Source organism: Harmonia axyridis, chromosome 5 (assembly GCF_914767665.1).
Source record: "Harmonia axyridis chromosome 5, icHarAxyr1.1, whole genome shotgun sequence".
Taxonomy (NCBI): Eukaryota; Metazoa; Arthropoda; class Insecta; order Coleoptera; family Coccinellidae; genus Harmonia; species Harmonia axyridis.
Window position 1 is genome coordinate 506,543 of NC_059505.1, and position 15,544 is coordinate 522,086.

Sequence of the window (15,544 nt, forward strand, 5' to 3'; positions counted from 1 at the left end):
TGAAAGTCGCGTCAATGCCTTTTGTAGTACGAGTACTAAGTGTGTCGCAAGTTTAAATTGCAGATCGAACTTGTGTCTGTCTAGTCGCTTTCTAGACGGAAGTGATCGATCTTTGAACATTAGTATTTTCTTGACATTAATATGTATGAACAACTCGGTTATTGAGAAATCTTGTTGGGTTCGAATGTTACTTGGATCAATCACGAAATATTTGATTTAAGGTAGTCTGTTTGTCGTTGATAATTAGTATGCAAAAACCCAACCTGCGAATTATACAGGGTGTTCCTAAATTGGAGGTACAAATGGAATGAAAGATTCCTCGGATCATTTTAAGGAAAGAAAGTCGTATAAACATGGGTCCACAAATGATTTGTTTTAGGATATAAAGTGTTAAAGTTTGATTTTCTTCAAGTTTTTTCTCATAGTACCTACCCTTCACAAGATATTTAACTTAAATTCAGCATAGATATTCCAATTCAAAGTTTTCATCATGTGATATGTTAATTTTGAATACAAATCGACAGGGTGATATTTTGTCTAGAACAGTGCCCTCTTCTTTCCTCCACAACTTTGTTGGAGGGCCACTGGTCTTCTCTAGTATTCCTCAGGAAAATCCAAATTAATATAAAGATCCAGTTAGTGAGCTGTGATGAAAAAATTGATTTCAAGTAGTACCTATTTACCCAATCTGTAGCAAAGATACAGATTCGATAAACTGGTACAATCATCACAAAAAAGTAGGACTACAAGAAACACCCTGTATCTCGAGTATAAAGCGTTTGCGGGCCAGTGTTTATACTACTTTTTTTTCTTAAAATTGCCCTAGGAATCTCTCATTTTCCATTGTTCCTTCAATTTAGGAACTCCCTGTAGAGAACGGCTTCATTTCAGAATTCCATGAATCATTGAAAAAAATCTGTTATATGTATATTATAGATTGCACTTTATATCAATATTTTTTTGATGATTCATAGAAATCTAGAGAAAATAAACCATGTTCTAAATTTCTGATTGAAAATTTTATAAAGGGTTATTCGAAAGGAACAATAGAATTTAGAATGGTAGAAGAAAAATGACGTAAGAAATGTGAAAAAATAGGTATTTCCATTATAACGATTTCAAATTGTATAGGAAAACCCATTATTATCATTTTGTTGCCAAAAAATCAAGCTGAATGAAATAGTATATCTGATTAAACACAAAATTAAAGATATTTGATTCAGCTGGTGTGTTTACTGTATAACAAATTGAAGCCTAAAACCTGTTCTATTTGACATTCGTATTGTGATGTCACGTAATATATTGGTGTATTCAAACCATTTCTGTTTCCATGAATTATATTGATAGTTTCTAATGAATTTTTGATTCGATTAAAATCAATAGAAAAAAAAACTAGTTTTCCAATAACAGATCAAGGGCAAAATCGTTCACTTTCTAGGAATATAGGAGGCTGTTAAGTCAAGCCGCCCCCTTCGATATATAGAAGGTGTTCGGAATCTGATTTTTTTTCTGCTGAAAGCGTTGTAGGTTTCCAATTTCTCCTTGCGTTAGTTTACATTTGGAAACGTATAGCGAATCGAACAATTCCAAACCTCCCACTAAAACAATATTGAGACACGTATCATAAGGCGATGGATGAGAGGCGGCTTTGGGGCAGGTCGTAGGCAGCATTTAATCGAGTATCTTTCACGGCGAGATGAGAGCAACAGGTTGATTGTCGGTTAACAAACAGATATCAGAACCTAGACACCTCTGCTCGGTCCTCATTTTTATATTTTGCTCTCTCTCGTCGGTCACTTTTTTCAAGGCGTACAGAAGGCGTGTGCGTCTGTCTGTAGGTTGAGGTTATGGTGCGGTATGGAGCAGTTGCCGGACGAGAGCTCTATGGCCAAAATTTCGTTGGAAAAGTCTACAGACCACGTGAATTCTTCCAAGCAACTGAAGGTTGATTTACGAGATTTATGAGCACCTCCTGTGATGTTTACTGAAAATTTTCAATGACATATTGTGGTGTAAAGGTTTTTTTGCAACAGAGCGTCAGAACAGCTTTTTCCAATTTTATATTGAAAAAAGAGTTTATTCTTAGAGAATCAGTAGATGTTTTTTTATTGTTAAAAGGATGATATCTCATTAATGATGGGATAGAATATAAGCCAAATGGCTGCTCCGTTTGAATTTGCAGCACCATATTCTTTTAATGAAATTTGCCATGACCAATTCACACATTTGCAGCTGTATGTCCCGGATAACTTCACCAAACCACAAGATTTCGGTGGCCAATTGTGATCTCCTCTTCGAGAAATATGCAAAATTGCTATTATTTGTTGTTTGTGTGTCACGTAGCCTAATTTTGTTGAAAATAATAGTATATTCTAAAACAAGTTGCAGAATGTGCTCCTATTCCAACACCTATGCGAAATTCGAAAACGAGCGACGAAGGAGCCAGTTTTCGAACGCATGAGTGTTGGAATTGCTTTCTGCAACGAGTATTAGACGATGTTTTCTCTATTTCAGCCAAGTTTTGTGAAATATTGTCGAAATTCAATGAAAAATTCAGATCATATATCCTAGTGACATTTGTATTGTATTTTGGCAGTTGGTGTGATTGTTACGAAAATTGACAGAATACGGAATTTCAATTTAAATTCATAATGATAATTGATTCATAATGGGACATAAGAAGTCCGTTCTTTGTGGAGAAACTCGCGAATTTAGTGAAATACCGTATCACTGATATGTTTTCATTTCCGCGCGCTTTATGTCAAATTTGATAGTTCAAGTTGGGGACAAAATTTGCTTACTGAAAATGACATATACTCCCTCTATCTATGTTTATTACCCTGAGCTTGAGATCATTCCAGGTTCGAAATTCGAAAATTACAGACATTTTGACGAAATGAGATAAAAAATTAACGATTAGTGCAACCGACAATTCTCAGACTCTTCTCCATCTCCAGGAATACCTAATGGTCCCTTACTGAAGTGGAAATGGCCCACAACTCCATGAATTATTACGTATAAAGGCATAATTATAACCAATGGACGCAAATCCTCCAATGTTAATCTGAAAATACCCTGGATGTTTATGTTTAATGCTAAAATTTCCTGTGTTTATTTGTACAAAATGTTGCAAAGCATATCCGGCGTGAGGTGAGCGCATTTATAGCGTTTCCGTTTCGAAAGTCTGGGAGGAAACGCGGCCACCGGAAGCGATTTTTAGAGATGGAAAGTAACAAAGAAAATTTTGGATGTGATAATTAAGGATCGTGATCTTAGAACACTGCTTGATTTGTTCGTATATTAACAGATGTTCGTTTGATGATTCTGGGTTTTCATGGACCGTGGCGAGCGAAAACGAAATTCTAAGTTTTATTTTTAAAAATGGGTTCATTGGAAATATTACAGTTGAAGGAGTCGAAATTTTTTAATGCTGTTCTCAATCTCAAAACTAGAGATTCGTTCGAGATTAAAATTTGCATTTGGATCTAAATTGACAATTCCATGCTTCCTGCGAAACTTTATGTTAATAGCGTCATCAGAGCCAAGGATGTCCAGAATAGTCCGAAATGCATTCATCCTCAGAGTAATAAACATAGATAGAGGGAGCATATGTCATTTTCAGTGAGCATTTTGTCCCCAACATGAACTATCAAATTTGGCATGAAGCGCGCAGAAATGAAAACATATCAGTGATAAAATATTTCACTCAATTCGCGAGTTTCTCCACAAAGAACGCACTACTTATGTCCCATAGCGAATCAACGTTTCATATTAACTCAAAATATATTGAAATATATCAGAAATTCAGAAAAAAAACTTCAAGCGCGCCAAACGACGTGAAACAACGGATGACACTAGGAGAGCAAAAGTTGCCAAAGCTTGGATTGCTGGTAGATATAGATTATAGAAAATAATAAATATTCTGCTCATTATAAATACGACAATTACGACAAATATTGCATTCTAAATATTAAAATTTGCATATTAATCAGGTATCACTCAAATATATATATTTCATTGAATATAATATACATTCATAATGATATAGTAAAATTGTGGATTGAAAATACATATATCACAATCCGACAACATAATCTAACCATGTTGGGGACATGTAAAAATTGTGTATACTCTCTCTATCTATGATTATTACTCTATACATCAACTTAAAACACAAATTGAACTTGAAACATTCAATATATACTTCTGATGTCTCAAACTTCTACAGGATGTGTCGATTACCAACCGATATTTGAAAAAGAATTCGGAAGTACGCCCCTTGCGATTTTGCGGTTGACGAAGACAAAATTAACCACGCCATCCAACAATAAGGTTTTCGTTTCAAAACACACGTGGAACTCGATATTCTTCGAATCGTGCACTTTACTAGTAACTCGTATCTTCTCGGAAAAAAACAACGTACGTCACTGCGTTCTAAAGTTATACAGAGGATATTCTCTTCGGCAGGAAATAGTGACGTACTGTGTTTGAATTATTGGTTAATATCCGTTTCATAATATTACCCTAATGTGGAATACTAGTTGAATTTTAATACAAGTGCAGAAGGCATTGATATGCTTCCACTAGTTCAACATTTTTTGAATGAGCCCTCTGTTTGAGTATTATGCATTATTTTCTCTAATTCATTGAATTTTTATTGAAATTAAGTAAATTTTGTCCCCAATATGAACTAACAAATTTGACATGAAGCGTGCGAAAATGAAAACATATCAGTGATAAGATATTTCACTCAATTCGCGAGTTTCCCCACAAAGAACGCACTTCTTATGTCCCATAGTGAATCAACGTTTCATATCAACTCAAAATATATTATAATAAATACCAAAATAAATCAGAAATTCAGAAAACAAACTTCAAGCGCGCCAAACGACGTGAAACAACCGATGACACTAGGAGAGAAAAAGTTGCCAAACCTTGGATTTCAGCTGGTAGATACAGAAAATAATAAATATTCTGCTTATTACAAATTCGACAATTAAGAAAATATTGGATTCCAAATATTCAAATTTGCATATTTAATCGAGAATCAGTCAAATAAGTATATTTCATTCAATATAATATACATTCATAATGATAAAGTAAAATTGTGGATTTGAAAATATATCACAGTCCGACAACGTACATAAATCTATGAATTCTAGATCGAAAAGCATGTAACAAAATAGAACATTTTTATTTTCAAGCGAAAAAACTATCCATTTGTCCAAAACGCATCAAGATATCATTCAATCCTAATACCTCTACTGACATTGGAAGGTCACGAAACCAGATTTATGAACTCAAAATTTGGGTCAAAATTACCAGGCAGTTAGGTCATTATTCACTATTCAACATCCTATCTTAATTACACGTTCGTTTTCGTTGAATAGAAGACTCATCAAGACTCATTGTGAATCGATGAAATTACTATTTTTGTGAGAGATCAATTATAATTTCATTGACTGGAATAGGATGGTTAGAAAATCAATTAATAATGCTCATCGTTATTTCCACTGATACGAAGAGAAGTGAATACGAAATGTTGAATCTGAAAAAATATGCCAAGGAGTAGATATTTTACGATTTATTCTTTCGAAAATTCAACGTTTGCTTCATTTTTATATTCTTCACGCCTTCTTCTGATAGTCTCATTTCAAGAATAAAAACTGAAATCAGAAGGAACTACGAGTACTTAAAAATAATCTTGTTATTTTAAATTTTCTTGGTTGATGAAAGCAGAAAATTTAAATTTTTGTTCATTCCTTTTTTGTGTCTCTTTTCGCACTTCAGGACTTAAAAATGTTATATAATTTGAATTGAAAAACTACTACATTTTCACAAATATACCGATTTATTATTTTAAAGGTTGTTTTTCCTTTCTGAACGCTCGAATCGCTTCGAGATTTTAAATAACAATTTCTCTAATTCAGTTGCTAATCCATTCATTCTATCATACCTTATAGAACAAAATCGTGTGGAAATATCTCAGTTTCACAAAGATTTGCTAGTTATATTTCACTATTAAATGTTGGTACCATTCATCTATTATCTGTCAAATTTGTGATACAGCAAACAGTTCTACTAACAGACATTTTCAATCCAAAAATCACGAAATATTTCATCGATTTCAATAAAAATTCAGTGAATATTAGAGAAAATAACATATAATACGCGTACAGAAGTTTCATTCTAATACTAGTTCATTAAAAAACTTTTATTTTGATCGCTTTACCAGACACACAAAAAATTCATGAAGAATATCGAAAATATTCAATTTTAAATTTAAAAAAAATTTCGAATTCAGTGAATTATACAACACTGACTGTGAGTGATGTTTTATATTGTTACACTTCGCGGTTTGGAAAATGGTATACAGTTTTCAACAATTGAAATAAGTAGGAACATCCTGTTGCACGATTTCCATCAGTCTTGAGGAGATCCAAGGAAATGGTTGGGTTCCCATGAGAAAACTAAGAGGAAGTTAGTAGGGTAAGGAGCTAACTAGCGAGACCAAACCAAGACATTCAAATGCATAATAATTCGATCAGAACGCTTTTTAATAAACTTCCGCTGTACCGACATTTGCATTCCATTGAACTAGACAAACAATGGTGGTTTTGAATTTCGTCGAAATTGTTCACTGATTTTCTTAATTCGCCCTGAACTGATGAAGCTTTGTTCCATATATCGGAGGAAGTTAAAGAATTGACTGAAATGTTAGCATAGGCTAGCTATAGAATTGCACTAATGGATCTAATCATTATACTCCTTTATCACTAAATAACAGGCCAATTGAAAAGTCCCCGGTCTACCATAGTAAAACAATTTTTTTTGGCAATATCCAATTTTATTACTCAACACAGTTGCCTTCGAGAGCGATACAGCGATTATAGCTATCTTACAACTTTTCGATACCATTTTTGTAGTACAATTTGTTTTTCGCTTCAGCAGTTTCGACGATAACTTCTTCATTGGCGCTTAATTTCTTTCCAGCGAGCATTCTTTTGAGGTCTGAGAACAGATAATGATGGAGCCATGTTTCATCCATTGTCACATATCGACGCAAAAATTCAGATTTATTGCACTTAAACAGCTTCAAACACTGCTCAGAATCATTAACACGTTGTTGCTTTTGATCGATTGTGAGCTCACGCGGCACCCATTTTGCACACAAATTTTATTCCAATATAATGCTTGGACATTGCTATTATGTGTGGAAACAACATAATTTTAATGTCCTCCGAGTGATCTCTTACAGGACTCGATCCCTTTTGAGGAAATTTTCGAAGACTCGCCGGGACATTTTGGGTAATTATCGGCATAACCCCACAAAAAAAACCAAAGACGATAAATCACACTATCTTGGTGGCTAAATCTCATCGCCTAAGCGAGAAATAACGGGAATTTTTCTTGCAATAAAGGCTTGTATGGATTGTTGCACCATCTTGCTGGAACCACATATCTGCCAATTCCATATCATTCAATTCAGTTCCTTTAATATCAAAATGGGAAGTGAAATTGAATGTTTGACACCTTGTATACCAGAAATTATTACGGTTGTATGTACCATTGTACTTCCAAACATTTTCTAAGAATTCCATTGGAGCGTGCTCCTGATCTGGTCACAAATAGAAGCCAAATATTTCAACATCCCTTTCATTCAGGGTTGGTTTATTGGTTTAAGTACACAGATGTTTCCGAAACTGAGGAAAGCGGAACTAACCATTATATTTTCGTCACCTACTGCAGGACCGTGCTCACACTAATTACCTATAGATCGATATCTTCCAAGAACTTTTGCCCGTATGTAATTTCTTCGCAGAATTTCTTTTTTATATTTTTGCTACAATATGATTCATTCTAGTCTATGACGTTATACTTTCAAAAAAATGTAATTTATTACTTTTTAGCATAAATAGAGGGAGTTAGCGCAATTTTTACATGTCCCCAACATGGTTACATTACGTTGGCGGATTATGATTTATTTTCAAATCCACAATTTTACTATATCCTTATGAATGTATATTATATTGAATGAAATATATTTATTTCAGTGATTCCCGATTAAATATGCAAATTAGAATATTTGGAATCCGATATTTTTCCTAATTGTCGAATTTATAATAAGCAGAATATTTATTATTTTCTGTATCTACCTGCTGAAATCCAAGGTTTGGCAACTTTTGCTCTCCTACTGTCATCGGTTGTTCCAATTCGTTTGACGCGCTTGAAGTTTGTTTTCTGAGTTTTTGATATATTTAAGTATTCATTTCAATATATTTTGAGCTAATATGAAACTTGGATTCACTATGGGACATTAGGAGTGCGTTCTTTGTGAAGAAACTCGCAAATTGAGTGAAATATCGTATCTCTGATATGTTTTCATTTCCGCGCGCTTCTTGTCAAATTTGATATGCTTCCTTTATCTATGTTTATTACTCTAAACTATTAAAATGTAGAGTGTTCCTAAGTTGGAGATACACAAAAAAATGACAGATTCTTCGGATCATTTCGAGAAAAAAAAATGCTATAAACATAAACACTCTTTTTTCGAGTTGAAGTTTGATTTTTTCTCGAAATCGGTAGTAGTTACGACAAAACTCAAAGAAACCAAGTGTAGTATTAGACTAAAGTTTCTTCTTCAATTTTTCTAAACTATCAGTGGTAGTGGTCCACAAAAAAGTTCTGGATGAAAGAAAAATAACACCCTGTACATTCGCATAAAAAATCAGCATATCTCATAATGAAAACTTCAAATTGGAGTATCTATGCCATTTTTAAGTTGAATATTTTATGGAGCGAAGGATCTGTGAAAAAATAAACTTATAATAAAAACAAATTTTAACACCTTGTATCTCGAAAGCAAAACTTTTGCGGACCAATGTTTATAGGACCTTTTTTCCTGAAAATGATCCAGGTAATCTGTATAATATCAAAATTCGCAATCACAATATCCCATTTCAAATTTCGCTCACTGACAAGTTGTCGACTTAATTGACTACGACATTTCAAAAACCTATTCGAGTCGAAATTTCCAGGTACAACCCTGTCGTACGTACCTTTAGCAGGCACCATCGGACGTCCTATATCCGGCCTCTGAGCTCACTAAACCGGAAGAAGTGTTCAACTTTGGAATGTCGATTCTGGAAACCGCACTCTACGATTCCGTTTTCTTAAAAGACGGGATCAGTTCGTTGAGAAAAGCCTTTGACTAAGAACGTGAATCATGCCATTTTTTCAATCGCCGGTAGCAAGGCTCACTTGGATGATTGAGATCGCGGTTTTCAGAATATAGTCGCTTGAATGTATTTACCGGTTCATCTGTTTCGAAACGCTTGTGATATCGCGAAGTGAATTTATTTGTGGGTGTTATTTTTTATTTTTTTGGATTTTACCCTGCCATGGCTCCTTTATGTAGGACAAGTAAGCAAAAACATTTTTTTTGATCCTTCGAATTGAAGAGTTCGCACATTAGATCTGCGCATTATATTAATTTTAAAAGGAGTTTTAATTTGCTTTTATAAATATTTTTCATCATGAAAAAAAAACAAACAATATTGTTTTTACTTTATTATTATTTATTACACGAATGCGAAAATTCCATCAATGAATTTTTCAAAAACTATTTAGATCAAAATATGTACTTAATTATTTATTTTGAAAGTTCACTATTCGATAATATACATATAGTGACCCAAAGTAGGTGTAACCAAGTGTAGATAAATAGTATATGGTTTTCAATAAGAGGTTTCATTTTGATTATAAAAAAACGAGTATACAGGATGATTCACCGGGATCGCCTTTTAAAAGTTTATGGAAAACTAATCATAATTTTCAGCTGAAAATTTGCATATTGGGGTTTGAAACAATGATCTTTCTTCCTGAAATATTTTCAGATCTCTCCAACTTCCGGTTATACCTATTTCAAGTTTAAGGTTTGCTTAAGTAACCACCAACTATTTTGTATGTAGAATCGACTGAAATAATAAAAAATATAGGTTCTAATTTGAAAATCTTGAGTTTTGATGAATTTGAGTTGTACAAGTTCATGATCTTCTTATAAACACCCTGAACATTTTTGATCCAAACCGCTAACAGTCTTATAATACAACGTATTTGCAGAATAGAGAAAGAAAAAAAGTTTTTTGAAAAAGGCTTTTTCTGCCGATATATTCAAAAAATGTGAGTCCTTATCAGCACAATTTTTTCATAAGAATTCCATTAAATCACAAACCGTTGAGTTTTTATCCAAAGTATGGCATATAGCCGAAATTGTCATCAAAAAATCTATCTAATGATGCAAATATACTAGGTGTGCCATTCGAAATAAGGAAGTAGTAGACTGTTTCCGGTATGACCGGAAATTGAAGATATCTGAAAATATTTCAGGAAGAAAAATCATTGTCGCTCACCCAAACATGCAATTTTTCAGCTCAAAATTATGAATAGTTTTCCATAAACGGCCAATGAGTCATCCCGGTGAGTCACCCTGTATATTAAGAGAAATCAATGAGAGTTTATTCAAATGTAACGAAAGAAGATAAGCCATTTACGATAGAATACGATATCAGTCAAATGGTCGCCACGGCTACGGGTGCAGCACCATATCCTTTTCATGGAATTTTTCACGACCAATTAGCACTTTTGAGGCTGTATATCATCGATACCTTCACTTATTCCATCTTCTAAGTCTTGAATCGATTGTGGTGCATTGGAAATTGGTTTTGGATTATCTTTCACGTGGTCACAAAAAAAAAGTCTGAAGGTGTTAAATCACAAGATCTCGATGGCCAATTGTGATCACCTCTTCGAGCTATTCTCGCCATTAGTCATCGTAATCTACAGCTCGCCCTCCAGTTACAGAGTTCTAAGGAAGTCCAGTATCTGAAATGGCTTCAAGGAGGATGCTTCCTCTCTTCTACAGGTCTCTTGTCCAAAGCATTTTTTGCATTGGCTGCAGCAGAATCTGCACTCGTCGTTTTCTGCTAGACTCATTTTCATGAGGTGCTTTCTGTGGCGGCAATGCCCTGTAAGGAATCCAGTGAGGAGGTGTAGCATATTCTTTCTAAGATCCAGATATTTCTAAGATCTTGTAATATCAAAGTTTCGAGTGAACTTTTTGGAATGATCTAACCCAGGTTGATTCCGGCAGAGGTTTTCTCTTTCGGTTTTTTCCTTTCTTGTAGGAACATTTACCTATACCACAGAATGGTTTTGAACCAATGAAAAGTGTTGATGTTCCTTTTCTGGCAAGAGTGTTGGCCGCTTCCTTCAATTATCGTCTGGCCGAAAACCCAGATTAAAGAAATCTTGTTATTCTTGTCTATCTCAATGACTTTTCTTCGGCACTTCAATACCATCTTAGAATCGATAATATGTGAGCACAATGTTTTGATTGCTGCCTGCCTGTCTGAATGTATCGTTATTTCACATTTCTGATAGTTTCTTAGTAGGTTCATTTCCACATAACTGCCTGAAAGACACTTGGACAGCTGCCTGACAACAGGGAGCATTTGGTGCCATCTCCCTTCGTGGTTTTATTTGAACACCTGTACCATGAACTGTATAAAATTGCTGTATTTTTTCGTAGAACCTTATCTTTTCATTCTCCAAGAGTATCTTTAAACATTCGAGAAACCTATAGGATCCTTAACAATCAAAGGCGAAACCTCTGGAACAACAAAACACCAATGTGACAGTGTAAAAAAAAAGGTTTTCCACCTAAAATTGAATGATGAAAATCCTTCTAGATGAAGACAGGAAGATCTACACACCACAGATGACATTTAGAAAGGTATCTATTGAAACTTTCACCCAACCGCGTTCGACTGTTTTATCTGCACGGAGCACAATGGTTTGGTTATCGATATTTATTGTTTCGCGTTCTGTTCAATGTGTCAGGGTCAATTGAAACAGAAGTATTATGTATCCTGAATAACAACTGTTATTAATAAAGGACTGATTCATCCGCTTCCGCGAGAAATTCCATCAGGTTCCGGTCGGAGCGATCCCACTTCCCAAGAGTTGGCTGAAAGGACTCATTCCACTGTGAAAATCGATCCTTTTGTTGCTTCCCTCCATGTCAAGCTGCTCAAAATTAAAACTTCAACGGTCGGATAGCACCGGAGGCTAGATCAACGCGTTTTCGATGGTTTTATCGTCGAGATCCCAGTTTTTCAATATTGTAGTTTCATCTACTGCGTGGTGATCCAGTTTTGAATTCAGTTTTTTTTTTTTGCAGAGTCCAAGAGCGCTGAAGAGTGCCTCGCCAGACAGAAGGTCAGTTGTGAAGAGGACAGTACCATGTGGCTTCTGGATATTCCAACAAAACCTGCAGGTAGGTACATAGTTGCCTCTAAATCGATTTTTTGGGTGTACCTATACAAAAGTTTATTTAAAGAAGAAATATTGTGGAGGAAATCGGCGACATTATTTCGATTATCCACTGTTATAAAGGGGTTTTTTTTTAAAGCTATAGAACTTTAAATTGCAATAAAACAACGATGGATTATTCGGTTGACATGAATTTCATTTATCCGCAAGATAATCTTGTGGCATTACATTTCAAATATGATTTCTGGCATATGACCGCCACGGTTGGCTCGGATGTAGTCCAATCTGGACGTCCAATTTTCGATGACTTTTTCCAACATTTGTGGCCGTATATCGGCAATAACACGGCGAATGTTGTCTTCCAAATGGTCAAGGGTTTGTGGCTTATCCGCATAGACCAATGACTTTACATAGCCCCACAGAAAGTAGTCGAGCGGTATTAAATCACAAGATCTTGGAAGCCAATTCACAGGTCCAAAACGTGAAATTAGGCGGTCACCAAACGTGTCTTTCAATAAATCGATTGTGGCACGAGCTGTGTGACATGTTGCGCCGTCTTGTTGAAACCACAGCTCCTGGACGTCATAAAATGGACGTAGTGTGCGATACGTATTCCGCACAGAACCATTATTTTCTGAATGAAATTGCACTATTTTCAAGCGTTGTTCAAGCCAAATTGAGAATAAATCACTTGACAGCTGTTTAATCGGTCGCCATCGTGAACAGTAATGCCAACTTAAAGTTATATACCTCGAAAAAAAAACACCCGTTTCATGTCGATTAATTCTGTTATAAATTCCAAAATTTGGGAAATAACGTGTTAGATCATTTTTGCTTTAGGTACCATCATACCACACCAATGGGTTTTCTCGTCATTCATTTCATTAGAACTGGTATTATAAAACACTGCAAATTAAGGGTTTTACAATAAGAGGTTTCATTTTGAATAGGCCGCTCAGAGTACTCTATGATAGGACGATATCTGGACAGCTATCAATTTCAAAACTGTCATCTTTTGACATTTGGCAAATAAAAACTACACCATTACTGAAAATGGAACATTGAACGATTCAACAACGCACTGAACTTATTAAAATTCACTTCAAATGTGGTGAAAATTTTGCAGTAACATTTCACAAAAATGAAGCACTTTCTTGGGCGGCAAGAGTGAAACTAGTGGAAAAATTTAAGCTGTTGGAACAAGTTAGTGATGTGAAGAATCGAAACCGTGTGCGTCGTTCGAGAACAACTGATAATATTGCTGCTGTTGCCTTAATGTTGAAGAAAATCCAGGTTTGTCGATTCCTCGTCGATCTTGAGAATTAGGCAATCCACAAATGACAATACACCGTATTTTACATGAAGACTTAGGTCTTAAGGCTTTTAAAGATCAGTTATCAAAAGATCTCAAGCTGGTCGATCACCAGCAATGTCGTATCTTCGCTGATTGGATCCTTTAAAAATACATCAAAATGATATGGATTTTCATCGAAAAATCATCTTTAGTGATAAGGCCCATTTTGATCTCGTTAATATGCAGATTTGTCGCTTTTGGGGCTCGAAAAACTCAAGAACGATTGTTGAAAAGCCACTCCATCCTCAACATGACACTGTTTGGGTGTTTGGGCTGGTGGTGGGATTGGACCTTACTCATTCGAAAATTAGGCTGGTGCAACTGTAACGGTGAAATGATTGAGCTAGCGAGCTATGATTTAGGATTTTTTATGGCTGAAATTGCTCATTTTCAACAAGACGGTGCTATATGCCATACAAACAACGAAACATTCTCAATTTTGCAAGAATAGTTTCCTTGCTACGTTATAGGTCAAACAAAATGAGATCACTCATTGGAAAACCCTTTATTATTATAATTGTTAGCTAACCAACCCTTGACGTGGAGGACAGGCGTTCAAACCCAAAATGAACTTACATTTTTGTTCATTTTGTTAACCTTTCTTTTCAATAATTCAAGATATTTTACGATGAAGTAATAAACCATAGTTTAAAGCTTGCAGTATTTTCCACTACACTTTTATGTTTTTCTAGATTGCGAGAAACTCCTATGTTTCCGATACTACGATGGAACCACCTTAGATTACCTTGCGGAAACCGACGCCCTCATCATAAAACCATCCGAGAAACTGAAGAGATTCCTAAAACTCAAACACAAGAGCAAATTCAACGGGATAGAAAACACCGCATTCCAAGATGAATCCGATATACCAGCGTTGAGGAGCACTAACTCGCTGGAAGACCTCACCAGCAAAAACAGCGACATGATGTTGGGCGTTAAGAAGAAATCTTCCGGTCTTGTAAGATCAGAATCTACAAACATGGGCGGCACAAAGAAGAAGATAAAATCGAAGCAGAATCTCAAGATACCTAGCAAGGAGTATTACCAGATATGGACGGCTTACAGTTCGCCCTCGCCAACAGAAGAAACCAAAGATATAACAATTGCTGTTAACGATTCGATGGATCATGCAGCGCCTCCCTTGCCTCCAAGGAGTTCGTCTCATAGGCCTCTGGAGAGATCGCATGCTGTCAGTACAAACTTTGTTCCTCCGATGGTGCACAGGCAGAAGAAACCAAAGAAGGTGCAGAACCCCGAAGATACGTTTGGATTTGAGCTCGTGGACACAGACGAAGACTACAGGACGCATTCTACCACATCGACCACCAGCTCTTTGTCAGACGCAGATGTAAGTCTTTCATATAATTGTTAATATTTTATACACCTTCAACTTGTATGTCTTTATTTCTCAAATTTCGAGCAAAAAATTATATCAAACGATTAGGCTAAAGCCTACTATGGGTACCAGGGCACTGTGGGGTTGAAGGAAATGAAATAGCGGATGAACTTGCAAAAAGTGCATCAAGGTTAAGACCTGCTGGACCTGAGCCTTTCTGTGGGATAGGAAAAGACCAATACAAAGCTGCGGTCCAGCTATGGGAGTTGAACAGTAGGACAATCCACTGGACTAACACTCCTAGACTTGCTCAGGCAAAGAAATTCGTGAAGATTTCACCTACCTACGCCAAAAAGCTCCTGAAGCTGTCGCGAGCAGAGCTTCGGATGATGGTGGGACTGCTGACGGGGCACTGTCGGTACAAACATCATTTATACCGTATGGGAAAGTCAGCAGACGAGATATGCAGGCTCTGTGGATCGGAAGTATAAACGGCTGAACACTTGTTATGCAAGTGTCCA

General features: G+C 35.7%; 1 protein-coding gene across 4 annotated transcripts in view; it reads left to right on the forward strand.

Annotated features, from left to right (window-relative positions):
• Nucleotides 1-15,544, forward strand: part of LOC123681308 (E3 ubiquitin-protein ligase HECW2-like) — a 121,904-nt gene that overhangs the window by 52,138 nt on the left and 54,222 nt on the right. For all 4 annotated transcript variants that reach the window (XM_045619638.1, XM_045619636.1, XM_045619637.1 and 1 more), the window contains 2 exons: nt 12,242-12,337; nt 14,380-15,035. In XM_045619638.1, coding sequence (XP_045475594.1) covers nt 12,242-12,337; nt 14,380-15,035 — 752 coding nt within the window. The remainder of the gene's footprint in view (nt 1-12,241; nt 12,338-14,379; nt 15,036-15,544) is intronic.